Source organism: Trachinotus anak, unplaced genomic scaffold (genome assembly GCF_046630095.1).
Source record: "Trachinotus anak isolate AG129_WGS33_773 ecotype Australia unplaced genomic scaffold, CSIRO_AGI_Tana_v1 ptg000002l, whole genome shotgun sequence".
In the NCBI taxonomy this organism is placed as follows: Eukaryota; Metazoa; Chordata; class Actinopteri; order Carangiformes; family Carangidae; genus Trachinotus; species Trachinotus anak.
In genome coordinates, this window is record NW_027273853.1 from 22,762,085 (window position 1) to 22,787,331 (window position 25,247).

Below are 25,247 nucleotides of genomic sequence, written 5' to 3' on the forward strand. Positions count from 1 at the left end.
CCTCTGCCTGTGGTGTGATTTCAAGGCACTGCTCCTCACTGCCTGCATACCACCTCTGTACTATATAGTGCCATGATCAGATCTGGCTTCCTATTGGTGCTTTGGACCTTGTGTCACCTTTCCCCCAGCGGGAAGCCACACCCCTTTAAAGGCCCTTTACTCTCTCTCTGTGTGTGTGTGTGTGTGTGTGTGTGTGTGTGTGTGTGAGGGAGAGAGGGAGTGAAAGCTATCATTTCTTTGACTCTGTGCAGACTCTGATCTCTCAGGCTGCGTGAGAACAAGGCTCTGACACACTTTACATTTGAAAACTATGGACCAGAACTTGGTGAGAATGGACTTCAACTTTATTTCCCTTTTTAATTACTTCTCTTTATCTATCTTTTTTGGCACCTGATCATTGAAGAACTGCTTCATCTCACTGTAAACTGTGTATAATACATGTTAAAATGGCAAAATGCTTACTGCACAGTGATGGGGAAACCAATTCTTTCATACAAAACTAGAACCTTGACAGTTTTGTGCACCGTAATTGTTCATACTGTCCATAACCTTTGTCTTGCAGATTATCCCAGTGGTGGCGGCTTTTACCGTGGTGGTAGTGACGGCGCTGTACCTCCTCCTGCGAGGCTCTGCGGGAGGGAAGAAGCTACCTGTCACCCTGCAGGACCCTATGGTCAAATATTCACTTCCCCTCCTAGACAAACATGTAGGTTGCATAAAGACTCATGCGCTCATGCAGAAAATCAGGTCTGCACTCACAGTCGCATCTAGTTCTCTAGTCTTTCCAGTTTGTGTTTGCAACTAATAACTGACAGTTTCACTCCCACATAGCACTGATAATGTCTGTGCTCACTGGGTGTGCACACTAATCAAAACGCTATCAATTATTTCATATCACCAATTTTACAGATCAAAGTCCGTCTGCAGGTCTTGGGGCATACTGAGTTGTATAAAAAAAACCTTTTGTGGCCCCAGAGGGAGCTGCGAGAAGTTTGCCTCAAGTGATGTCACTTGAGTCATCGTCATTTGGGGCTGAAGATGACTAGTTTGAAGATGAAATCTTGGTGTGTGGAATTAGAAAGAAGTGAGTTTACCAGACCTCTATAGCCTTAATCTTCATTTCGTTTTAAGGCTAGAGGCTCGAGGCTACATCAGCTGCAGCTAGCACACCTGAATCTTTGACTGAAATGTCAGACAAGTTGCATTGTGGGTAATTGGTGCCAGGTTTTGACAAGGAAAAAGAAAGTCAAGTCAGTTTTTATTTATAAATAATATAGAAATAGCAGCAAAACAAGAGGGCTGCTTTCCACCACTAGTCAGGTGGTGGTCTTGGTGAGTAAAGGAATGAAGTTTGATGCTAAAGTCACAACATTTCTTCTAGACTGATAAGTTACTGCTGTTAATGCTAACTTTGGCTCTGTAGCAATAGCAAAACATACAAAAAGCTCCTGTAAACTGTCCACAGTGAGTCTGACCATGTTATAGGAGTGCAATGCTGAGAGGGTGGAGTAGGCTACTCAGTTCATTTTATTTATTAATTTACAAACCAACATAAAGAAATAATCAATACTCTACCATGTAACTGTTTTGAAGCAAATATTTTGTTATTCTGAATGTATTATAACTTTTCTGAGAGAAAAATCTAAATCTCTTTCTAGAAACTGAATAAAAGTAGTCCCTATAAAAACTGATGGTGAGAGATGTTATATGTTTTCTTGTAATTTGGCCAAAATGGCCCTTTAAAAACCTTTAAGTCAGTCACCTTGCAGATTTGCAAGGATGATACTGCATGTTCTATTTAAAGTTGTGTGTGTGTGTGTCCTTGTACAGGAAATCAGTCATGACACAAAGAAATTTCGGTTTGGCCTGCCGTCTGGAGCTCATATCCTTGGACTACCAGTAGGTACTGAAACTCTTCTCTTCTCTTCTCTCCTCTTGCACAATGGCACAGCAGTATTAAGTTCTTTGTCTTGTGAAGGTCCAGCACCTCTGGCCTTAAACCTACTGAGCTGGAATGTGGTGATAAATGAGAATACAAGATAATTTTTTTAGCTTTTCTGGATGTGCAGTTTCCTTACAGTAACTGAACTGCAGCACATCAAAGGATCAGTGACATTTAGGGAAAAGCCAGAAACTGCAGTAGCACTTCAAGAGCAGTGAGAGAATTTGTTAGAGGAGCTCAAAAACAGCTTCTTGTCCTCATGCTTCTCCTGATCTTTAACGTTTTCACAGGTCAGCACGTGTACCTGTCAGCCAAGGTGAACGGCAGCCTGGTGGTCAGAGCCTACACTCCAGTCTCCAGCGATGAGGACCAGGGATTTGTTGACCTTGTGGTAAAGGTAAATAACATTAGATAGGACACAAAACAGCACAAACATACCAATGTATACCATTTGACCGATATGTCTGCTGGTTGAGGTGGATCCTTTGACGGGTTTCCAGATCCCTGAAAATTGTCTTGCAGGCTAGCAATGCTAATAGGACATTTTAATGCCTTGTAGATCCAATAATATGATAATAACAAATCTAATTAGTCTCTAAAGCTTGTGTTTTTCTTTGTAACACTTGTTCTCCAGGTGTACTACAAGAACAGTCATCCCTCCTTCCCAGAGGGAGGGAAGATGTCTCAGTACCTGGACAACATGGCTATTGGAGACGCCATCGACTTCAGAGGACCCAATGGGCTGCTGGTGTATAGGGGAAATGGTATGTAATGTGAACTTATGAAAAGAAAAGAAGAAAAGAAAGAATAGTAAAGTCACTCTATTTATTTGCACATAAAGATTTGCACTTCATGTATTTGCACCCCATGCACTTGCGCTGTAGTTACCTCTATCACCAGCAGATGTCACTGTGGTACAATATAATTCTCAACTGCTTTGGCTTCCTAATACAGAAACTTCTTCTCCTCCAATAAGGTCAGTTTTCCATCCGACCAGACAAGAAGTCAGAGGCCAAGGTTCGGAAGTATAAACATCTTGGAATGATCGCTGGAGGAACAGGTTCATTTACATTTCTATTATTTCTATTAATCATTCTATTATGAATGATTATAATGTGCGATAATGGATGTACATTATTCAGAGGAAGATCACAGTGGCTCAGCAGACTGAAATCTTTGCATAATGATATGTCCTGCTTGTCGTCTCATAGATAAAGGGATGTGAAGACTGGGGAACAGTTGTAGATTTTATTTTTTCTTATAACATTCAACAATAATAAAACACTCAAAGTTTTCCAGGAGTTTAACTTTCAGGACCATTTAATGAAATTTTGTGTGTAGCCCCACTGTTGACAATATAATTTTATTGAAAAACAAGAAAAGACAACATTTTACTCCTCTGTCTTCCCCTCAGTTAGATATAAATCATCCTCTCAGACTAACTTCAGTATTTTTCCATCACAGGTATCACTCCCATGCTGCAGTTAATTCGCAGGATCACATCAGATCCCACTGACAACACCCGGTGCTCTCTCATATTTGCCAACCAGGTCAGCCCTGTGCAGTATATTGTTTTGGGAAATGTTTTCTTGTGTCTTTTTGTTAAAGAGTATTGCTGTGCATAAATGGGAAATACTCTGGAGAAATAACATCTCCTTCCCTCGCCCTCTCTCAGACTGAGAAGGATATCCTACTGAGGGAGGAGCTGGAGGAGGTGAAGAAGAATCATCCAGACAAAGTCAAGCTCTGGTTTACGCTCGACAAACCTCCACAGGGTAAGGAGGCATTTCTTCTTTTATGGACCCAACAGCAGGGCATCTGGTGGGCTTCCACTCAATAAAAGCTGCCCCATGTATTAAAGTAACACTTATCATACTGAACAGGTGCAGTTGTTTCAGCAGAAAATGTTTCTTACAATGAAAAACTATTTAAAGATTGTATTAATATCACCTCTGACCAAAGAAGCAACAGGTTGTACTGTATGTGGTCCTAATTTTGAAAAGCGCTTTCACCACAGTACATTAACATGAGACAGAGGATACCATGTTTTTAGTTTACTGCAAAGAAACTCCATTTTAAATTTTTATTTTGGAGAAACAGCTGTGTGACGATGCGTAATGTGAAAGAAGTCACCCTATAGTGATAAACCCACAGAAACTCTCACCCATCCCTGGAGCTGTCGTCAGCTCTGCGGAGAGTGTTTCAGTTAATTGTCTTGGTTTTACGGCTCACAATTTTACTGCGTTGGTTCAGTCTCTCTTCAGTCTCATTTCAAGCAGCAGCAGGCTGATAGTTTCAGTGAAAGAAGTTAATAATCCACCTGTGTTACAAACAACAGACAGACAAAGTTAGCAAATACAGTAGATGGTGAACATAGTGCAACATGTAGCAGCTAAAGAGACAGATATTTTGCTCAGGAAAACTGGCTATAGTCTGCTAACATGTCATGTTCACGAGGCCATGATGTGCCAGAAGTGTGGGATTTCATGCGGCAAGTCTTTGGTTTAGTCTTCATAACTCTGTTTTGTTTGTTTTTTTTAAATACAAGAAAGAGTTCTTCAATCAAACAAAGTACAATACAACTACAAAGCTGGCATCAAGAAATTTACACTTTCTATCATATGAAATTACTCAAAACACCAGAATATGTGTACCTGGATACAGGTAATACGTACATAGTTATCGACCAAACTTTTCAGTTCACAGATTTCAATTCATACATTTCAAACAATCCAGCAGATTTTTGCAGTAGGACTATCCAGCCAACAGAGTAATGACACAAAGTGGACCCCTATATGTATAAAATATGTTAAAAATTCTCAAATTAAATTTCTAGCCTTGTAGTTGCAAACTGTCTTTAAATTTTTGTCAAACTCTTTTCTACTTAAACAAAACAAAACATTAAAACATAACACTGTGAAACGTGTTTACTTCTCATAATGTGGAATCTGGTGAAAACATTTCCATGGCTAATTTTAACATGCACCATACAGGATATATATTGTATGTGAGTATTAGTGCAGTGCCAGGCTGTATGAAGATGAGTAAATCTTCAAACCTGGTCTTCTGCTTTCACTGCTGAATATTCAAAGTGAGAAACCAAACAAAGACTCCTCCACTGGAGGAAAATCCTCACAGGCCGAGGAGGGAGATATAGCTCCACCAGGGTGTTACAGTAGCTTAGCAAAACGCTCATGTCTTCGTTTGCATAATCCCAAAAGTGAGCAGAAATTAATCAGCATAATATTGTTACATAATCTGTGTTGTGGAGGCCTTGAACAGCTCCTGTATTCCGTCCCGTTGCATCTTCATCGCTGGCACACAGAAAAGAGACTCAGCCCTTGATCATTATTCATTTGAAGAGGTGCACTTGCTCTTCGTTAGCAATATCATTATTTGGTTGCCTTGGAGGGAGTGATGAGTGTCTGTGGATGAAAGCACAAGTTGAACAAATTGCCTTGTGTTTCTCATTATTAATGACTTCATTGACACCAGCAGCGGAAATCTTTATCTTTCCCTGGAGATCAAAAACTAAGCAGATAATTTTATTACTGATTTAATTCTCTCTTTCAATGTCCCATCCCTTGTTGCTGAAAAGAAGAGGTCTGCTTCTCTCTTCTGGCGCTGGGGACATAGAGGCCAACTAAAAATGATAGAAAGAGGAAGTGTTTAATATTTAGTATAAAGAAAGATCCAAGACAGATTTCTCTGGTGAATAAGCCATAGATGCAGTAGTTTTACCTTTTCCACTTTTACACCTTTTTCACATTTTAGGCTGTAAATATGGAAAAAAGCGAGCTTTTGAGGAACAGGATGAGATTCTATTCTGAATTTTCACAGCTAAACAAAAAAAGATCAAATATTTTGCCAGCAAATAGTTGAAAAACAGTTTTTTTCTGATTCAACTGTCTCTCTCTTTTGTGTTATCCTCCAGACTGGAGCTACAGTTCAGGATTTGTGACCTATGACATGATCAAGGACCACCTCCCTGCTCCGTCCACCGATGTCCTTATTGTCCTGTGTGGACCTCCACCAATGATACAGAATGCCTGTCTGCCAAATCTGGACAAGCTGGGACACAAATCTGAAAACATCTTTTCTTACTAGTGTTCTGGTTGCCTACAGAGCTGCTTTGTTTCCTGTAATCACTCATTCACAAATCCACAAATCACTGTAATATTGTTGATGGTCTAATACTGTCCAAAATGGCTGTTTACTATGTATAGGTGGTGCTGATAACACCGTTTTTGTCATCTAAGATTTCTGATGTCAGTGACGCTAGTACAACTTATTGCCATCAGAATCGCCAGTAACACTGCTAGGAAAATTAATGTATACTTTTAATTACAGTATCAAACTGCTCATCATATCTTTTATACAAAAAAATGTTTTCAGGTCAAAATGTAATTTTGTAAAGAAAAAAAGATGAAATAAAGATGTAAAAACAACAGTGCTGATTTTAATAGATACCAAATTAGTCAAATGTATTGTATTGTAATGTATTGTAGTTTTATTTTCTGTGTTTTAAACTATTTGTCCTATTAAATAGAACAAGTGCTTTTTATTATTTATTTTATTTATTTCTATTATGGTAAGTCATTTAATCTAAAATCACCTATTCAATTAATACAAACAGCAGTTATAATATTATAATAGTAAGACAATAAAGAAAAGGTATATATATGTAATTTATGCATTAAATCTTGTTTTGTTTTTGTTTTTTTGTTTTTTTTTTTTGCTAAATTGTCTTATGATCAATAAGCTTAAAGGGAACCCGCACTTCTTTATAAGAATGAGTTTAGGCACTGTCATTTTTTAAATTTATTAATCTTTTTTACAACTGAGGCTTTTATCTGTCGTTTTTTGTCGGGTATGGTTAAAAGCTCCACAATAATTGAATAAGTGGAACTAGAGTGGTTGTTTTTGTCAATACTGAGCAGAATTTACGGGTTTTTGGTGGAGCGTTCACAGTCCGCAACCACCATTTCCGACATCCCGTCAACGCACCACCACATCATGGGCGTGTTTCTCTTCACCAACATGTCGGCGTAGGAGTTTCAATAAAAACTTTACAGTCAGTATTTATTCACTTTAGACGTAAAGCAGCTAGCATTTAGGGGGGATATGATGTGTGAGCGTAGTGCAGACTTAGTCAAACCTTTTCAGAGCGGTTTACTTTGTAAGGCTTTAATTTTAGTGGTATTTATTAGCATAAACCTCGGGGTGTGTGGATGTGAGAGAATCAGCCCAGAGAGATGTCTCATCTGGGGCTTAGGGCTGGACCCCGACATGGTTGTACCGGTCCGCTACTTCTATATTCAGGCGGTTAATTCAAAGGGAGAAAACCTGACTTTGTCTCCAGGTAAATGATCACACACGTAGCATGAGCTCCGAGAAATGTCATTGTGTTTAACTTAGCATCGCCAAAATGCTAGTGGAGCAGTTTCTGACCAGAACAGCTAACAAAGTGACCGTTGAGTGATGTTTAAGCTAACTCCTGACCAACATGGCAGCGTGTTTCTGAATATTATCGACAGGTGTAGCTAGCTACATGTCAAAAATAATCAGAACTATTCTCTCACTTCGCATTCACGACTGTTTCACTTTGAGGAAAAAGTCTGTTTCGTTCAGCTAACTTCGTTAAACCGTGCAGCAAGGTGGAAGTAATTCACAGGTGTATTCACTGAATTGCGGTTTACGTGTGCTGTTCAGGTAAAGACGCGTTTAAAGTGAGGATAAGCTCTCTGAACAAGAAGGAGCACATCCGCATCCACGTCCCTCCTCTTCTGGACCGGGAGGACGGGTCCTTCCTGGCGAGGTACCGGCTCTACGGCACCGCGCAGCAGGGTCTGAAGATTGAGGTCCTCCACCAAGATGCTGCTGTTGCCAGGTCACCCTACATCCTGCAAGGTCCGTGTTGCATCATGCATTGAGAAACACACTAGTCAAGTTCACTTTTTTTTTTTTTTTTTTTAACAGTGACAAGAAAAAGTATGTGAATTATCTGCATTTGTTGTCTTGAAATGTGGTCAGATCTTAACCCAAGTAACAGCAGTCAACAAACGCAATCTGTTTGAAGTAATGACACACAGATCGTCGTGTTGATCTTGTCCATATAGAACACATCATTCAAACATTCACAGTGTTGGTTGGATAAGATGCATGAACCCTAAGGCTAATGGCCCAGGGAGCTCAACGCACTGCAGCTTAAGAAAACACACGCTAATAGACAAAACACATGCAAATTAGGAAAACATCTTCACTATTTTGACAACATGCGCAGAAAATGCCTCAAAGTAAGGAACCAGTTATTTAATCCAAGGGTTCACTCACTTTTCCAACAGCCCTGTGAATGTTAAATGAGTCTGTTCAATAAAGACATCAAATATCGTAATTGTTTGTGTGTTATTAGCTTGAGCACGTTGTGTTTATCTGTGCTGGTGACTTAGATGAAGCTCATATATCATGTTATGACCAATTAACACGGAAAAACAGGTCATTACCAAGAACTCACAGACTTTTTCTTGCCACTGTTTAAAGCCCAAAATCACAGATTTACCTCAAAGAGCTTTTCTGCCTGTACAGCATATGTTCCCCTCCATACACACAGAAGAAAAATACCCAAAAACACTTTTAAAAGGAGGAAAACTGTACGGCAGAAGAACACACAGCTTCACCTGAATGACCAAATCTATGCATAGTGATTGCTTGTCTTAAAACAAAGCCTCTATGAGTTTGACAAGGTCATTCTACCTAAATATATTGGATATTCTGGGATTCTGCCATCAATCTTAGATGATGCTAAACGCAATATCTCTTCAATAAAACACATAAAATGCTTTGAGACATGTGGAGGAATTGTGCAACTGTCTCAGAAATGTTGGACATGACTTCAGGTTCATAGACAACACCATATATTTGTACACTTCTTAACACATATTCATCTCCAAAATGCTCAGTTAATGTTTTGGCCTCCGACTGATTATTCTTTCCGCTCAGGTCCGATCTATCACGAGTACTGTGACTGTCCTGAACCCGACGCCTCGGCCTGGCAGAGCGTCATGCAGTGTCCCGCTGAAGAGCCTCAGATTCTGGCGGACTTCAAATCCTTCCCCACAGTTGACCTGCAGCGCATCAGACAGGAAGTGCCTCACAGATTCTCCAACAGAGGAGGTCTCATTCACTACGCCATCATCAACAACCAGGTGTATCGCCGCACTCTGGGAAAATACACAGACTTCAAGATGTTCTCTGATGAAATGCTGCTCTCTCTAACAAGGAAGGTAAGAGTGTGTGTGTGTGTTACTACATGCAGTATTATTATATTACCGCTTAAAGACTGCACATGGCATTATGGGATGGCTGATTTCAGTTTCCTGTGACCTTACATTTTCTGTTGAAGGTGAGGGTGCCTGATGTGGAGTTCTTCATCAATGTTGGTGACTGGCCGTTAGAGACGAGGAGGGCGGACGCTGCTCCAGTCCTGTCGTGGTGTGGCTCCACAGAGACCCGGGACATTGTGCTCCCCACCTACGAGGTCACACATTCCACCTTGGAGGCCATGAGGGGCGTCACCAATGACCTGCTGTCTGTTCAGGGAAACACAGGTAACACACACACACACACACACTCCTCAGACACTACATGACCTACTGTAGCAGGGATCTGTAATCAGGACAGTGAATTGTATCTGTCTGTGTGGGACACTTGCCTGTTTATAGGGACAAAGTTCATACATTTGACCCTGTGCTACCTTGAATACAGGTACTTAGAAATCCTCTTTAAATCTCAAAGTTGACCGCTGCTAAAGTTTTGGAATTATATGGAGTTGTGGAAATGTATGTCAGAATTTCAAAGGAAATACTGTGTACTATGTATAGTACTATGACTGCAGCATTTAAAACCGTGGACATCACTTTTAAGAAACAATGCTTTTTTGCTTTTATACAAACTAACTGTGAGAACTGGTTTGTTCACTGCCTGTAGCTCTTTTTAACCAGGTTGTACCAGGAACTAAACAGCCTCCAGGAACTGAACCCAGAAAATCAGGAATTCTGTGTGTGTGAATTTGGCTTTAATTTAACGTTAACCATCCACCAGGGGGGCATCACAGACTTCAGTTCTCTTGTGTTAACTAAACAATTATATATGATCATGGTGAGAATCTTTCAAATGCAACATGTGGAGACTGTGATCTGCTACACTGTCAGGTTTTTAGTGGCCTAATTTCCCAGAGTGAGAAGTTCATGAATTAAAAGTTGAGCTACTTCCTCATATCCATCACTACTGAAAAATCTACATGCTGTAGTAACATTTAATTAAACCTCTGTTTGGTCTTCTTCTTTTCTCCTGTTAGTCTTTGTAGGATCATGTATTTCCTAAAAGAAGCTGAGCTTAAACTACAAATTAGTTTATTTTTGAAGATGAAAAAATAGAAAAGTTAACTTAACAATTCACTGGTGATCCATCATTTTTGAGTTTATCCTTTCATAGTTTCATCATATCTTTACTCATTACTTAAACTGCAAATGTCAAACTATAGCCTCAGCCTGTTGTTTGTAATTTTTTTATGTACCAAAGGTTTGTACACAGCTCAATAAAGATGGAGCAGTAAATTTTTACTTGACTGTATGGTACTTGTTCTTTGTATAGACATGTATTGTTTTTAATGTGTTTTTATGATTTGAAATTTAAAATTCTAATCTTAAGAGTCCATTTCAAATAAATAAAAGTCAAATAAATAAGTCAATATAATTCATAGATGCTCTTCTTTGTCTAATCGACACTTTAAGCTGTATACAGTTAGACAAGCATCTCTCTGACTTCCCCTCAGCTGTATTTACACTCATCTGCTTCTGTCTTTTAATCAGACTAGTGTGGGAAAAAACTGGCAGTGTTCATAAATTAGAATAAACTAATGAGTCTTGATATCTAGCCTCCCTTGCCCCAGGCTTAACATCTCCTCATAGTACAAGCTGAACTCTGACAAATAACATGTAACTCTCAGACAGTACTTGCATGTTATCTTATTGATCCAGAGGGAAATGCTGTTGATCTCTTTGAGACAGTTTTGGGTTTTTAAAAATACATTCATCTACACTCCTTTGGGTACTACAGTCTTCCTTGTACATTGGGTCTGTCACTTCAAGCGTTTTGTGCCTCACATACTTAACCTTCTTCCAGGGCCTCCGTGGGCAAACAAAACGGAGCAGGCGTTTTTCCGGGGCCGGGACAGTCGAGAGGAACGTCTTCAGCTGGTCTCCCTGTCCAAGAGAAACCCTGACCTGCTGGACGCAGGCATTACAGGCTGGTTCTTCTTCAGAGACAGGGAGAAACAAGTAGGCAAAGCACCACTTGTTGGATTCTTTGACTTCTTTAAGGTGAGGAAAAATTCATATTTTATTCTAATATAATTTTTTTAATGCCGTAACTTTTTTTTCTCTTTGAGGCAGGTGCTTTTTCCTTTTTTAATTTCATTTTACATCATTGTATTTTTGTTGCTGTCCCATTTTAGATGTGTTTTCTCCTTTATGGTCACAACGCCTCACCATGATAAACACAATAAAGTCAATATGTACATTTTCAAACCTTAATATTAAACCTGGTCTTATTTTTTTGTCTGTTGTAGTACAAGTACCAGGTGAACGTGGATGGAACAGTGGCAGCGTATCGTTTTCCTTACCTGATGCTCGGGAACAGTCTGGTTCTGAAGCAGGACTCGCAGTACTATGAACATTTCTATAGCTATTTAAAGGCAGGCACTCACTACATCCCTGTGAAGAGAAACCTGTCAGACCTTTTGGAGAAAATCAAATGGGCCAAAGAGAACAACGCTGAAGCTCAAGAGATGGCCAGAGTGGGTCAGGCAGCGGCCAGAGAGCTACTGCAGCCCAGCAGACTGTACTGTTACTACTACAGAGTGCTGCACATGTATTCGGAGCGACAGACAGGGCAGCCCGCACAACATGCAGACATGGAGCTGGTGTCTCAGCCAGATGACCACACTGCTGCGTGCACATGTGAGCGTAAAAGCCACAAAGAAGAAAAAAACATGAAAAATGAACTATGATGGAATCAGTATTTAGTCTTTCTCTCTGAATCATTTCTGACAAATTAAGAGTGAAAATAATAAAAATGTTCCTGATGCTCAAAAGAAAAGGTGAATTCACAATTTACAATTAGAATCGTTGCCTTTATTTTGGACAGTGTAGGAAGTTGTAGGACAGGTTAAAAGTTAAAGTTAAAAGTCTTATCTTGATCCATTTTTCAACATAAAGCTGCAGGAATAAAATCATAGTGCCACTCTTTATTTTTTAATATTGTGTGTTGTATAGTTGTTTTGTACTTTTTGTAAGCTCTGGTTATAATTACTGTTTTGTAAACGTGCCTTTGGATTGGATATTTGTATACAGTATTAACCTAAGGCAAATATGTCTTTAAATAGATCTTCTACACTACTTTAGATCACAGTGAGATATTTTAGTGTGTGGCAGACAAACTGACAGACCCTCCATAGAGTCACGCTGCTAGCATGGCTATGTATTTAAAGCGTATTCAGTAATAGTAAAAAAATATATATATTTGGGGTGCACCGCCTGAATTGTGGCTTCACGCTGCCATCTTTTCTACAGCTCTCTGCTGAATTTTAACAGTGACAAACTGCTCTTAAAACATGTACGTAGCCATTGCTGTGTCTCATACTGTTGTTAGCTCAAACTTTGTTAGCTGCTTTGTCTTTCCCATGTGCTTTTCAGATCCTTCTTTGAAGCTTTGAGTCTAACTATAGTGAGATCTGTTTAGGATTTCAACACTAAAGACAATTTCTCCTTAAATTCTCTTGGAAAGGTCTTTGACATTGCTGCACAAAAAATGTTCTCATCACAAATATTTTGTAAGAAATAAAACCATATATAAACATAACAACGATGCTCTGTTTGTTTCACTTTGAGAAATGTTGGCAGAAAACATTTTTAATAGTGTGCTATTTTCCACTGGTTTACTATGGTAACAACATACAAACAATATTATAGTAGGAAAAAAAAAAAAAACATTAAAAAGACAAGTTGAGATGTTTTCTAACCATCTCTGTTATAAATCTCTATTTGAGAATGTATTTCCTGTTGTGTGTCTCTATAAATGAAATGACACATCAGTCCCTTTTTTTAAACACGTTTCATAGTCACGGCACCTAAAATTAAATGTACCCAACACTCACTCTTTACAGAAACAATTCGCTCAGCTTTCATTTTAAGCCGCTTCAATTTGTGATGCAAATTTAAAGAACACAAGAAAATCCCCTCAAGAGCAGTTGTTCTAGGTAAAAGTACTTATGGAATAATCAAGCCCTCTTCCAAACAGCGTAATAGTTCATGCAAAATAATTTAGCTCAAGCTGCTTATGCAAAACATCACTATGAAGCAAGCCTCAATTCAGCTCACATTTACATATTGTCCAAACACAGCAGGTAGCTGGTTACGAAAATGTGAATGTTGCAAGAGTGTGAAGTCTTGTTACGGGTATTGTTGCCTGTTTTTGGGTCTTTAGAAGAAAAAAAATTCCCATTTCCCTACGTGGTTTGGAGGGAGCTGTCCTATTACAACAGCGATCTGTTGTTTGGCTAAAATGCATGTAAACAAAGGATTTATTTTCAAGTGAACAGTTTTTTTTTAGTGTTAATTTTATTGTTAGGCGGGATGATACTCGACTGATAAAACTGATATATAAAAAAAAAAACAACACATTTAATCTTATAACATTTACTAATTTAAATTTACATTAAGTTTTGCTGTAAATAACCTCTGAGGGCTTTTTCATATTCTGACCTATCCGAGCAGGAAAAGCACCGGTGTAAATTATAACAATAATGATGGCTCTGTTCCATTTAGGTTTAGTCAATCCAGTAATAGTATGTACAATAGCAAGAGCCCTGAAGTAAAGAATATCAATGGAACGCAGCCATCACACAATGTCCACTGTGATAATAGACCCTAGAACACTTTTGAAACTAGGTGCACGGTAAATATACATGCACGATGCTCTTTAGACTTGCATGTAACTGCAGTATGTTTGTTCTTGTGTTTAAATCTTGTGTTCCAACAAGTTTCTGGATCAAGCTGTTAGAAAACAAGACTAAGTAAACAGCTGAACTCTCCACAAGTAAACTGACATACCTGTTAGTAACTAGAATTTTCTTTCAAAGGCCTCTTACTTTATCAAACCCAACATTTTAGTACGACCGGACGTTGTTTATCAAGGGATACATCAATAACCTCCACGCTTATGTAACATAAAGTGTATTACTGTGGTCTTGTGTCATGTAATTGGCCAACAATGTTATAAGTCCTTTTAGGTCAGCTAAATTTAATCATGAGAGTGAGAGGATCCCCCTCTTTCTTGGTGACAATAGCCTGCATCATTCCTGAGGGTGTATGGAGATACCTTGAACCTTTGAAGAAGTTCTCAATAAATGGTCTGTCCATCTTGTTGCACTTTCCAATGGCTGCCTCAAAATTGTTGCTGAGGACTCCATAGATGTTCTCCTTGTCACTTTTCTTTCCGAAGAACAAGAAGAGGGCGTAGCAATCCTTGCCGATGGAGGTGCAGAAGTCCACTAACTTTTCGTACATGGTCTTGTTGCTGGATTCCTTTTGTGCCATCTGGACAGTCTCACTGCAGGCCTCTGGGGAGACGCTGTTCTCCTCGGTTTCCTCTCTCTCCGGCAGGTGTAGGACCTGCACTGCGATCTGGATCCGAGGGTTCTTGGTGGGCTTCTCCAGCACAGCCCAGACCCAGTCCGCCCCGAGGAGGATGCGCTGCTCAGGCGTCATGGCTGTGCAGTTGAAGGTGTCCGTCATATTGAGGCAGACACTCTGGGAAATGTAGGTCATCAGGAAGACCTGCGTGAAGACAACAAACAAATATGAAACAGTTTGATACTTTCAACTGATCAATGATCAAAGTATACAATGATCAAGATTCCTACCTGAGTCAGCACCTCCGGACTCGGGCGGAACTTGTCCTCCGGGTCCTTGAAGAGGAGGTACTCCTGGGTTCTAGACGAGGCGGCAGAGATGCAGTCGTTGAATAGGGGTATGAAATCGTTGGGCTTGACGACAGGGGGCCTCCTCAGTGTGGAGAAGATGCTTGGTCGAGTGGATACGTTCCGATCAAAGGACGGTTGGCTAGGGGGGGCGCGTTTGAAAGAGGAGAAGAGTTTGGAGTTCTGAATGGAGTTAGACGTGGGTTTGCTGATGGTCTGGCCCATGGTGGAGTGATGATGGAGGGCGGGAGATCAGAGGGTGGTCTCCCTGATACACTGGAAACAGAATTTGTACAATTAGAAGAGAAAAGGTGATCTGAAATGAACATATGGCTGGTAAAAGTTGTGTTCTTAAAGGTACAAAACAAAACTACTAACTATGTCAGTGTTACCACCATATGGTACCATTGTTTCTTTCATTTAACAGCGAATAAATAACTATTAGTAAATAGCACATTAAAAATCTATCAGTCTTCTGTCCCCCAACACAGTGCACTAATTCAGTGCTAATAATATGGTTTGTCATATCATTCAAAAGCTTTACAAATGAACACAGGATGAACACACACTCACCAGGATGGGTCTGGTAGTTTTTGCAGGTCCAAGTCTACTATCCGCCCTCTGCTCCTGTCCCCTGCCCTGCTGAGATACACAGTGTGTCTTTGTGTGTGTATGGTGCTGTGTGTGAAGCTCAGGCTCCAGCGTCCTGATGTGTACAGAACTTTCAGTAGAATAAAGAAGATTTTCCATCCCAGGTTTTGAGAGGCAGTTCTGCAGACAGTGTTAGTGTGGGTGTGGTGTTTGTAACTTGTTAAATTTTAGGTAAGTCAACAAAAGACCAGTTCTTACCAGTTAACTGGCAGCGGCAGCTTCAGGATTGGGGTAGGCCTAAGCCTGAAGGGTTTGGTGGGTAAACAAAATGCTTAACTGTCTCTTTTCGGAAAGAAGCACGCATGAGGACATGTGGGTTGGGTCAGGAGCTTTTAGTGGGACAGGGAGGGTGGTTAGGAGGGATTTAACAGTCACGTTGTTCTTGTCAAAATTCCAGTTTTGACTTAAAGGATCTCCTCCTTTTACAAGGCTGGACAGCAGTAGGATCTTCCAGTAGCAAGCCTGATAATGCTGAAGAAGCAGTTTACGATACCAGTGTGTTAATGTGTGTTAATACTTGCACATGAGGTTACTCTCCTAATTCCTAAACATGATCTGTTTACAACGCAGATGATCCAGTCTGTCAAAGTGCTTTTATTTTGTCAACTAAATATCACAATCTGCTGTCCTGCTGTACCAGTCAGTCATTTGTGCAGTCATACATACATTTTAGTTTATGACTACTTTTTCTCCCCTAGGTGGACAGTGTTAGTTAAAAGAAATATACACCTAAACCAGTGCTGTGCTAGTGCATATAGAGAAGCACAGAATCAAATGAACCATAATTTGTATTGCAGCCACACAAAATATTAACGTCAAATAATAATTGGAATGTTTTGGGGTTTTTTTTCATATTTGAACATCCAAAGAAAATTGGTAATTTCTGATGATGATGTAATATCTATTTTAACTTTATACATCACCATACCTGACAGATAAATTCACTTCTCATACTGATGCACTAATTAGTTGATGGATGATAATCTTCAAGTATAGTATCACCTGAATGTCCCTGGACTTTCAGATGAGGAGCTATAATCATTCACTTTTCGTCACTTCGACACAAACAACTGGCTAAATTTCATAAGAAGTCCAGATCTGTAACTACAATAGTCCACTAGTGGTAATTTTAGGTTGTGAGACTGCTCTGTAGGCACTTTGGTGGTTAGACAGAAATGCTGATGTCAGCATACTACCAAGCTGCTCATAATGAAAATTTATATCCAGATGTTTAGCAGGTATAATAATTATCATCTTTACCATTTTAGTTTAGTGTGTGAGTCCAGGGGAGTTGAATGGTAATATTATTAGTTTTGCAGATAAATCACAAACCAAAGGACTGTTTTTTTTTTTTTTTGTAATTGTTGACCTGATGATATTATTGGATGAAAAGTCAGCGGGTCATATAGTTAGCCGTAATTTACCCCTTATCGTAAAATGCCGCACCACTGCAAAATGTAAATTAAAGTTAGTTGGCATGGAGACCAATCATTTGTTTAGGGAGAAGAAAGTGGAGAGTGACGGCTGGTTAACTTACTCCTGAATGCCAAAAATGCCGAAGGCTAGATGTGGTTTACAAGAAATGTGCTAACATTTAGCATTAGACTATTATAACTGTGGTCCTTTGAAAAGACACAATGTAGGTGTTAATTAACACCGGCATGTAAAATATTTGCCCATCTGTTAGCCTGCAATTATTCAAGGCAGTCATATGAAATGTGGTCAGATTAGATATTTTCATAATCTAACATTGTTAATGCAGAGAGGAGGCGGAATGTATGCGACATACTTTGGACCGTTTTAGCTTTAGCAGGTGTAAACTTAAAAGTTTGATGGTTTAATGTTTGCTTTTTAATCATAGGATCTACGTGTTCAGCCAGCAATCAATAACAGCAACAGCTTGCCCCGCAGGCACGCCGCTGGTCACCTTTGTCGTTAGCCAATGATATTTGGTTGAATTTAGGTTGTGATGTTGGTGACCAGTGGGCCCAAGGTCTAATGTCAATGTCGACTTGATGTAGATATCAGTTCATCATAAATCATTTCCACTTAACATCATTCCTGACTTAAATAATATGTTTCATCAAAGTAACATAGTTTAGATGAGTTTTTGTCCCATTCAGTCCTTTCAGTGTTTGCCTGCCACTGACTGAATTAACTTTGGCTGCTCTGATGAGATTTTTCAAAATGGCTGAGCCTTAAATTATGCACAGTTTCCAGATAAAAAATACACTGTACACATGTTTTCCATGAAACAAGGGGTGGTTCATCTGACCCTGCCGTCCCCTTTGAAATACCAGCACAGTACACAGTATGTACAATACACAGTGGTCATTAGAGGGTACATTGCATAGGGAAACAAGAAAAACAGTAAGAAATGCCCCAAGTGGCTTATGGGTGACAGTTCAGTTCATCCAAAAAATAAAATAAAATGAAATAAAAAAGCAACCCTTGAAGATTGCTTTCAAGTCCCCTGTTGTTTCTCAGTCCACTGTATCTACAGTGTGACTGCAGAATGAATGCAGGTGTTACATGAGGTATCAGCGGCTAGTAGAAGTGGATGTGACCAGCTGTGTTAGGCCGGGGCTTGAGGTACGGTTCAGGGGTGAGATTGGCTGCTACAGGTGTCTCTGTGGTTGTCTGACAGCATTAGAGAGCCAACAGCATCGGGTCATTGTCCATCAAACTAGCGCCGTCTGAGACCGCCTCAGCTCCTTCTGCAGCTCCTTCTGCAGCTCCTCCCGGCTGAGCAGGTACTGGAAGCAAAGCATCATGGGAGTGGCAACATGTTAAAGAACTGGGGAGCTGGTGTTTATCACTGAGTTGAGGTTACACATTTATTTTCAAGATATTTTATCTCATGTCATCTTGGTTTATGGTACAGCTTTTCCAGAACAAGCAAAGGACCTTTTTTAAAGAGCCAACTTGGAAGATGCAACAACCGAATCACGACAAGGCCAGAGGGCTCATTTGTTACTGAAAATTATACTAATTTTTTTTTTTTTTTTTTTTTAAATGCTACAAAACATATAGAACCTGATAGAACTGATCCCAAGTCAGCAACACCAGCTTCACTGCAGAGTAAGCAACAAAAAAACATTTGTCACAGAGCACATTGTGACTTGTCACAGCAGGAGAAGCACAGTTGCAACTGGCAAAATTAACAATGTCTCCATTCTAGTGGGGTCATTTGATACCACTCTCATGACTGGATGCTAAATATGGAGCTACAGCCAGCAGCTGGTTGGCTTAGCTTAGCAGTAAGATTGGAAACAGGGGAAACAGCTAGCCTCGCTCTAGCCAGCAACTCCAAATTCAATTTATTTGTCTTTTTGCTACCTTAAAGAATCTTTCCATCCAAAGTACAAAATCACTTTCTCATTTAAAGAAATAGTTACACATATTGGGAAACACGGTTATTTATGGCAAATATGAAGCTACAGCTGACAACCTGTTAGCTTGGATTAGCACAAAGGCTGGAAATTGGCTGACACAGCTAGCCTGGCTCCGTCCAGACAAAATCTGGCTGCTGTTTCTTGAGCAGTTTCTTTCAGTGTCTCCTAAACATAAGCCACTGTAAAACCACAGCTTGTAGGTTTAACACCGACTTTGTACAGACTAAACAAATGAGGTAAAACATGCTAATTAGTGAGTGTTGGAGGTGCTGGCAGGCAGAGCCAGGCTAGTTGTTCCCTTCTGCTTCCTTCTTTCTTCATGCTAGGCTAAGCTAAATGGCTCCTGGCTGTGGCTTTATCATACAGTCCAACGACACAATTTTTGGGAGAAAAAATTGAATTAAGTATTTCTTATGTTGTGGTATTACTGCACTCAATTTGGTAAAAGGCCTTAGTACTTTTTCTGCCACTGTGTGTCAGTGAACCATCATGCACATTGCAAGGTCCTGGAGCTGTGTCAACTATACAAATACAGCCATTTAATTTTATTAACTACATCTGTGCTTTTCATGCTATGACTTCTCAAAATATCTTCAGTGAAAAGGGTCTATTTTTTTTTTTAATTACCAGTGAGTTTGATTAATATAGGCCAGTATTTTTCCACAGGAAGCATAAAAAAATGTAGTTATTTATTATTTATTATTGAAAGAAAACCAAAACAAAACTCAAATGTATAGATGATTTAATCTTAACAAAGCCTTAGAGTACGATTACTAAGATGACTGCAGTAAACGACAACAAGAGCTGACATCTGCCTGATAACAGCAAGTAATGAAATACCAGCAAGCAGGTTTCACACTATTAGTCATAGTATTACTTCCTAATTTCCAAACAGATTTGTTGTGTTTTAATGTGGTTTCTCCCTCAGATAAACTCCAGAGTTTTCCGTCCGAGTGACTAGAACGTCTGTTACAACCAATGAGGAGCATTTACTTGGTGAGTGAATCAGCTGCAGAAGTCATTAACCAGCAGCTTGTGTGTGTTGGTGCTTACTGTGAGGTTGTTGATGCTTTCAGACAGAGCTTCTATTTGCAACATGGTACCCTCTGTGATCGCCATCTGCAACACACACGACACGCATGAGGTCTCACCAACTCATTACAAGTCACGATTATAGACATACATGCACAAACAATGATGATTTTCTTAACCTTTAGCGCAGTAAAAAAAAGTTTGTGTCCATGTGATTAAGCAGACGTCTACTGCACTGTACAATACTGATTAAATTCATGATTGTACCTGCGGCTGCATGCTGAGCTGAGCTCAAACATGTACTGCTCCTGTCAGCTTTAACAGGGTTACCATGGTGATGGTTAGCAGCCATCTAGCCACAGACTGTTCAGCCGAAAGGGAAACTGGTGTCATAAACAGCGATGACAGCCACCATGATGGTGAGGATCATGATGATGATGATGATGATGGTGATAAAAGCAGATTAATGGTTGATGCAGGTTACTGAGGCATGCCAGCAGTACAGAGCATTTTACATCCTTGCTATAACAAAAAACAAAACAAAACAAAGAATGTACAAAAGTTGTCACAAATCACCTCTTTTCTGCTTTTATGTAAAAAGAAGGAATCAACTTTACACACATAATTTTGTTTATTAAATGATTTGATTTGATTTTTTTTACATTTACATGAGCACATGTAAGCTTCCTTTTCGGGGGGCAGGATTTTTATTACTATAAAAATACTATTACAGTCAATTATGAAAATAACAGTACAAAATCACCACCTCAGGCTTCAAACAAAACATGCTATTTAATAAATGGTTCTGCAATTATATAAATATTAAATATAATCCCTCCATTATAATTATGCAAATATTGCACAAGTTCATTTCAACCATGTGACAGAACTGTAAAATCAAAGGTGTAAATTATGCGACCGACTCACACACACAAAGATATAAAATCATCTAAAGGTGGCGCACAAATGTTAAACAATGGCTTAATACTGTACAACAAGAGATGTCCGTATATACTGTATGGATTAAAGGAAGTGATATCACAGGAAGAGTCAAGAGAGAGGCTGTGTTCTCTCCTGATGAATTAGATCATGGCACAGGTTTCGGGCTGAGGTTGGGTTAGTTAGTTAGTAGGCATCTGACTGGAAATGAAATCAAAATGCTTCAAGTGTGCTAGATTCATGGTTTCAGTACACCCTTCATGACAAGCCGCTGTTTATCTGGGCGTCTCTGAATCTCTCCAGGAGTAAGGCACAGGGTCGGGCTGATGTGCGGGGTTTAAAGGAGCAGGGGGTGGGGGGGTGGGGGGGTGGGCTGAGGTATTATGGGCCGCAAGCAAAGGAAGCAGAGCAGTAGCAGTGGCAGCTGATTGAAAGCATGACAACTCAGTCGTCCATGGTGTTGACACATTATCGCTATGTCGTTGTCACAGCTGTTGTCATGGAGATGCTTCAGCTCTGCTGTCGTCGAGCCCCACCTGGTCCCTGGAGCGGTCGGGCTCTCTGTCCAAGATGGGGCTCAGGCCTCTGAAGCCGGCGTAGGGCCGCATCTGTACCCCGTTCACCACAGACTGCCCTGACTGAGGGGACGACGCCTCGATGGGACAGACGTAATCGGTGGATTCGTCCTGTCGTCTTCTCCTGAGGTGAGTCAAGTTAGAAAAGCCCAACTTCTTCGGCTGCAGTGAAATAAGAGAAAGACAAAGGATTTGACTGTTACACCGACTTTTGACCTCCTCTGCACCAGCATTTGCTAACACATTAACCACAACAATATTATAACGTTATAATATTTCGATGTCAGAATAATGTTATCATAACTGTTAGAAAAGGTAAAAAAATTAAAATAACTAATTGTTTTTAGTTCAGTGTTGCTGAAATGTCCCATCTGTATATAATCTACTCTTATATCCACATTTTCTTTGCCTTCAGTGCCTGTGAGTAAAAAGTGATACCCGGCAACAACACACAGCAGCTTTTATAAATGTGTCCTGAAAGCTTGCTCTTGCTGACTAAAGCCACTGTGATATTATCACAAAGCACTGTGGGATATCACGTGTTAACTGCGTACCCTCAGGGAGGAAATGCACGCGCACACACACACACACACACACACACACACACACACACACACATACACACACACATACACACACACATATCTTTTTGTGTTCTTTTTTTTTTCTCCAGTCTCTATTTAACACATTATATCATAGCACTCCACAAAACCATTCACATAAATACTTATGGAGTACCTTAAGAAATTTAAAGGTCATAAATGGGTCAACAGCAAGTGTGGATTGTGTTTTAAGGTGGATTATTTTTTCAGTTCTTCCTCAGCAGAGCACACAGAGACTTAGTGCTGAGGCTACGGCTGATGGCTGAGTCTTAAAGCTGCGAGGAGGAGCAGAGCAGTCCTGGGGTTTGCTCTGCTCTCACAGGCTTAAAAACACTGAAGGGCTCACAGCTTAAACTGAGCTGACGCACTGAGGTCTCACCACAGATTACGGTGCTTTCTCGCACACACGCAGGGGGGAGACCACAGGTTAGCTGTGTGTGTGTTTTCTCAACGCCGCTTCTGAGCACTTCCTCTTCTACTCTGTGCTGCACAATGATGCCTGTGTTTTTATATTCTCACCTTAACTTTCGCTGTGATGCTGAGTGGGGTGTAGCCCGCCGCCTCAGTGTACTCCCTCTTCTCCTGCTGTGCTTGTGCTCCCACTAGATTGTTGAAGTTGGTGGTTAGGTGGCGTCTCAGCAGTGTTTTCTGAGGGGGGATGTTCAACAGCATGGCCAGCGCGTCTGAGTTAAACCGAGGCTCCAGCATCTATGAGAGGAGAGAAGAGATTAAGTTTTATTCTTTAGCATGTCTGTTTTTTTTGGTGTTATTATACTGCATGTGCTCACGATCAGCCCTCCATGGACGCCGCTGCCCCTCAGGTTCGGTGCGTACTCCGCCAGGTCCACCGATCTCAGCCACTCCATTACACGGTGGTTGGACCACTGGACCACCTCACTGGGAGTGAACTGGCTCTGAAACACACACAGGAACACACACGTTTGGGTGACTGTATGGACACAGAGAGGGCTACACACACACACACAAATGTTCATTAAAAGAAGACGACACAGGATTTAATGGCGTGCACACATTCCATACTACAGCAATGAGACAAGAAAACAAGAAATGTAAAATTATTATTATTTAGAAAATGTATTATTTTCTTTTCTTTGACAAAATTGTTTCCACACTTGCTGTTCAATGTGAGAGATTAGATACCACATGCTAGGTTATAACAGATTTTGTATTTTTTTTTTAAATCTAAACCTGAAATAGAAGGGAAAAGAAGATGTTTGAATCCAAGGAGACTTTAAACAATATGTTGACACTCACACACCTTACTTACCTCATTGCCGGGCCTGCGCTTGAGGCAGTTGGGGTTAAACTTGTTGACGTGGAGAACGTGAATGGCGCACTTGATGCTGAGGTGATGGAGCTGACTTGTGACTTTAAGGAATAACAAGTCATTCTGAAAGGGAGAGAAAAAAGAGACGTGAGTGCCAAAAAACTATGGAAAGAAAAACACTACATCCAGTTTATGTATTTACCATAAAAGCTACCAAACTCTGTATTTTTACAGATCTGGAGTTTGGTGAACCTGAACATTACACCAGTGTGTTGTTCATCTATTCACCTTCACATCATTTGTTACATACTCACCACAGTGAGGTACTGCAGCATCTGTCCATCCACTCTTCCTTCATTAAACTGGTCTTTGTACTGAGGGAGGCCGATGTCATCGAGCCAACCTGGAACATAAAATATTTCGGCTTAGGCAGATGCTTTTATCCAAAGTGAGGGACATCACTAAAGCTTCAGTGCAGTGAGAAACTTGGTGAAAGTACTAAGTAATATATCTATTTAATAAGTGCAAGGAGATCAAATATTTGAATTAGTGTTTTATGAGAGGAGGTGCTCTTGGAAGAGATGAGTTTTCAAGAGGTTCTTGAAGATATAGAGAGATGCCCGTGCTCTGATAGCATCCGGTAGCTTGTCAAACCATCGGGGAGCCACACATGAGAACAGTCTGGACTGAGATTGGCGTATATGCAGGGATGACGATGCAATGCCAAGTTCAGGATAAAGTTTTGTCGGTGGCTGAGTGTTTGTGTGTCTTTTATTTCAGTACATACGAGTGACCCAGACGTAATCGAGCTCTGCAGACTTCTCCGGCTGTTTGCTGCTGAACGTCTTGATGGCTAACTGGAGCTTCTTCCTGTGGAGCGGGTTCTTTAATGCCATCTCCTGTAGAGATAAAAAAAAAAAGGACTGGTTTCACCCTAGACATACAATAAACTTTCAGATTGCATTACAGATTTATCTGTGATTAAAATGACCCCGATGAGAGAGACGGGGACAGTGCTGAAGGCGAAACTAAAGAGGCAGAGATAGGCGTTACTAAATGGCAAACAGACTGACACACAACAACACTGATCAGACAGGTAGAACTGACAAGTATGTGACAGGCTGGAAGGAAGATTATTTTTGTCAGGTACACCAAAATGAGCCACACAGATGTCTCAGATGCATCATAAAATGAAACATGCTCTACAGAGTATGTGCGTACCTTCTCCAGGTCTTGCGGGGTGGCCGACAGTAGAGTCTGACCGCTGGTGACCCAGTGGCGAGCAAGGACGCTGTACTGACTGAGCCCAATGTCCTCGAGCCAGTCACACACCTGCTCTGTGCTCCACTTGGAAAAAGGCATCTTCAGGTCTCTGAGGTGGTGAAAAGAAACATCAAAGAGAGAAACACGTTTTAAATGAGACTCCTGTACCTGGAACTGCAAACAGTGTGAGGATCTTAATGTTTTTTCCAAATAGGGGCTAAACCAGGATCTTCAGACTCTTCCTCTGTCCTCTGTCCCCTACATGTAAATGTAGACAAATATATGCTGGTGTATAAGTGTGTGTGTACCGTGTGTTCCCTGGACGGGCCAGACGTGGTCCAGCTGTGGCTCTGAAGCCTCCCCTCTTGAACTCTCCCAGCTCTGGGTCGTGAACCTGGACAGGACTACCTGACTGGCTGCGGCGGATCCTGGTGACAATGAATAACAATCATAATTAAGATACAAGGTGAAAAATGTGTGCATAAAAGCAAAACATAATGATATTGTTAATATCTTAGTGA

General features: G+C 40.4%; 4 protein-coding genes across 13 annotated transcripts in view; 2 read left to right on the top strand and 2 right to left on the bottom strand.

Moving 5' to 3' along the window:
- Positions 1–167: 167 nt before the first annotated feature.
- cyb5r2 (cytochrome b5 reductase 2) lies at positions 168–6,506 on the top strand. Its single transcript, XM_071506636.1, has 9 exons — positions 168–325; positions 563–706; positions 1,831–1,903; positions 2,233–2,339; positions 2,577–2,706; positions 2,919–3,002; positions 3,407–3,492; positions 3,618–3,717; positions 5,877–6,506. The coding sequence occupies exons 1-9, from the start codon at positions 311–313 to the stop codon at positions 6,047–6,049; spliced, it is 912 nt and encodes a 303-aa protein (XP_071362737.1). The 5' UTR covers positions 168–310; the 3' UTR covers positions 6,050–6,506.
- Positions 6,507–6,937: 431 nt separating this feature from the next.
- Positions 6,938–12,849, top strand: poglut3 (protein O-glucosyltransferase 3). 2 transcript variants are annotated; one of them, XM_071506593.1, is made up of 6 exons: positions 6,938–7,016; positions 7,655–7,852; positions 8,942–9,225; positions 9,345–9,549; positions 11,126–11,322; positions 11,571–12,849. In XM_071506593.1, exons 3-6 carry the CDS (start codon positions 9,004–9,006, stop codon positions 12,009–12,011), a joined length of 1,065 nt encoding a protein of 354 aa, XP_071362694.1. In that variant the 5' UTR covers positions 6,938–7,016; positions 7,655–7,852; positions 8,942–9,003; the 3' UTR covers positions 12,012–12,849. The 2 variants fall into 2 exon arrangements, with proteins under 2 accessions (XP_071362694.1, XP_071362691.1); XM_071506590.1 differs by having other exon boundaries at positions 6,948–7,304.
- Positions 12,114–15,206, bottom strand: rep15 (RAB15 effector protein). Its single transcript, XM_071506648.1, has 2 exons — positions 14,925–15,206; positions 12,114–14,838 (listed from the first exon to the last, which is right to left on the bottom strand). Exons 1-2 carry the CDS (start codon positions 15,204–15,206, stop codon positions 14,293–14,295), a joined length of 828 nt encoding a protein of 275 aa, XP_071362749.1. The 3' UTR covers positions 12,114–14,292.
- Positions 15,118–25,247, bottom strand: part of ppfibp2b (PPFIA binding protein 2b) — a 78,299-nt gene continuing 68,169 nt past the window's right edge. The window contains exons 20-30 of one of the 9 annotated variants that reach the window (XM_071506456.1): positions 25,035–25,154; positions 24,685–24,835; positions 24,251–24,362; positions 23,778–23,866; positions 23,464–23,586; positions 22,964–23,089; positions 22,695–22,883; positions 21,535–21,735; positions 20,081–20,146; positions 15,555–15,620; positions 15,118–15,257 (exon numbers count right to left, since the gene is read on the bottom strand). In XM_071506456.1, the coding sequence (XP_071362557.1) occupies positions 15,234–15,257; positions 15,555–15,620; positions 20,081–20,146; positions 21,535–21,735; positions 22,695–22,883; positions 22,964–23,089; positions 23,464–23,586; positions 23,778–23,866; positions 24,251–24,362; positions 24,685–24,835; positions 25,035–25,154 (1,267 nt within the window). In that variant the 3' untranslated portion in view covers positions 15,118–15,233. Of the gene's footprint in view, positions 15,258–15,554; positions 15,621–16,206; positions 18,389–20,080; positions 20,147–20,180; positions 20,582–20,614; positions 21,736–22,694; positions 22,884–22,963; positions 23,090–23,454; positions 23,587–23,777; positions 23,867–24,250; positions 24,363–24,684; positions 24,836–25,034; positions 25,155–25,247 lie in introns of those variants that run through there. The other 8 variants (XR_011694644.1, XM_071506463.1, XM_071506471.1 and 5 more) reach the window with 8 other exon arrangements.

Coding starts and splice junctions, on each gene's coding strand:
- cyb5r2 (XM_071506636.1), top strand. Junction 1,904..2,232: donor TATCCTTGGACTACCAGTAG/GTACTGAAACTC, acceptor ACGTTTTCACAG/GTCAGCACGTGTACCTGTCA. Junction 3,493..3,617: donor CTCTCATATTTGCCAACCAG/GTCAGCCCTGTG, acceptor GCCCTCTCTCAG/ACTGAGAAGGATATCCTACT.
- poglut3 (XM_071506590.1), top strand. CDS start 7,067: ATGATGTGTGAGCGTAGTGCAGACTTAGTCAAACCTTTTCAGAGCGGT. Junction 7,305..7,654: donor AAACCTGACTTTGTCTCCAG/GTAAATGATCAC, acceptor TGTGCTGTTCAG/GTAAAGACGCGTTTAAAGTG. Junction 7,853..8,941: donor GTCACCCTACATCCTGCAAG/GTCCGTGTTGCA, acceptor CTTTCCGCTCAG/GTCCGATCTATCACGAGTAC.
- rep15 (XM_071506648.1), bottom strand. CDS start 15,206: ATGGGCCAGACCATCAGCAAACCCACGTCTAACTCCATTCAGAACTCC. Junction 14,839..14,924: donor GTCCGGAGGTGCTGACTCAG/GTAGGAATCTTG, acceptor GTCTTCACGCAG/GTCTTCCTGATGACCTACAT.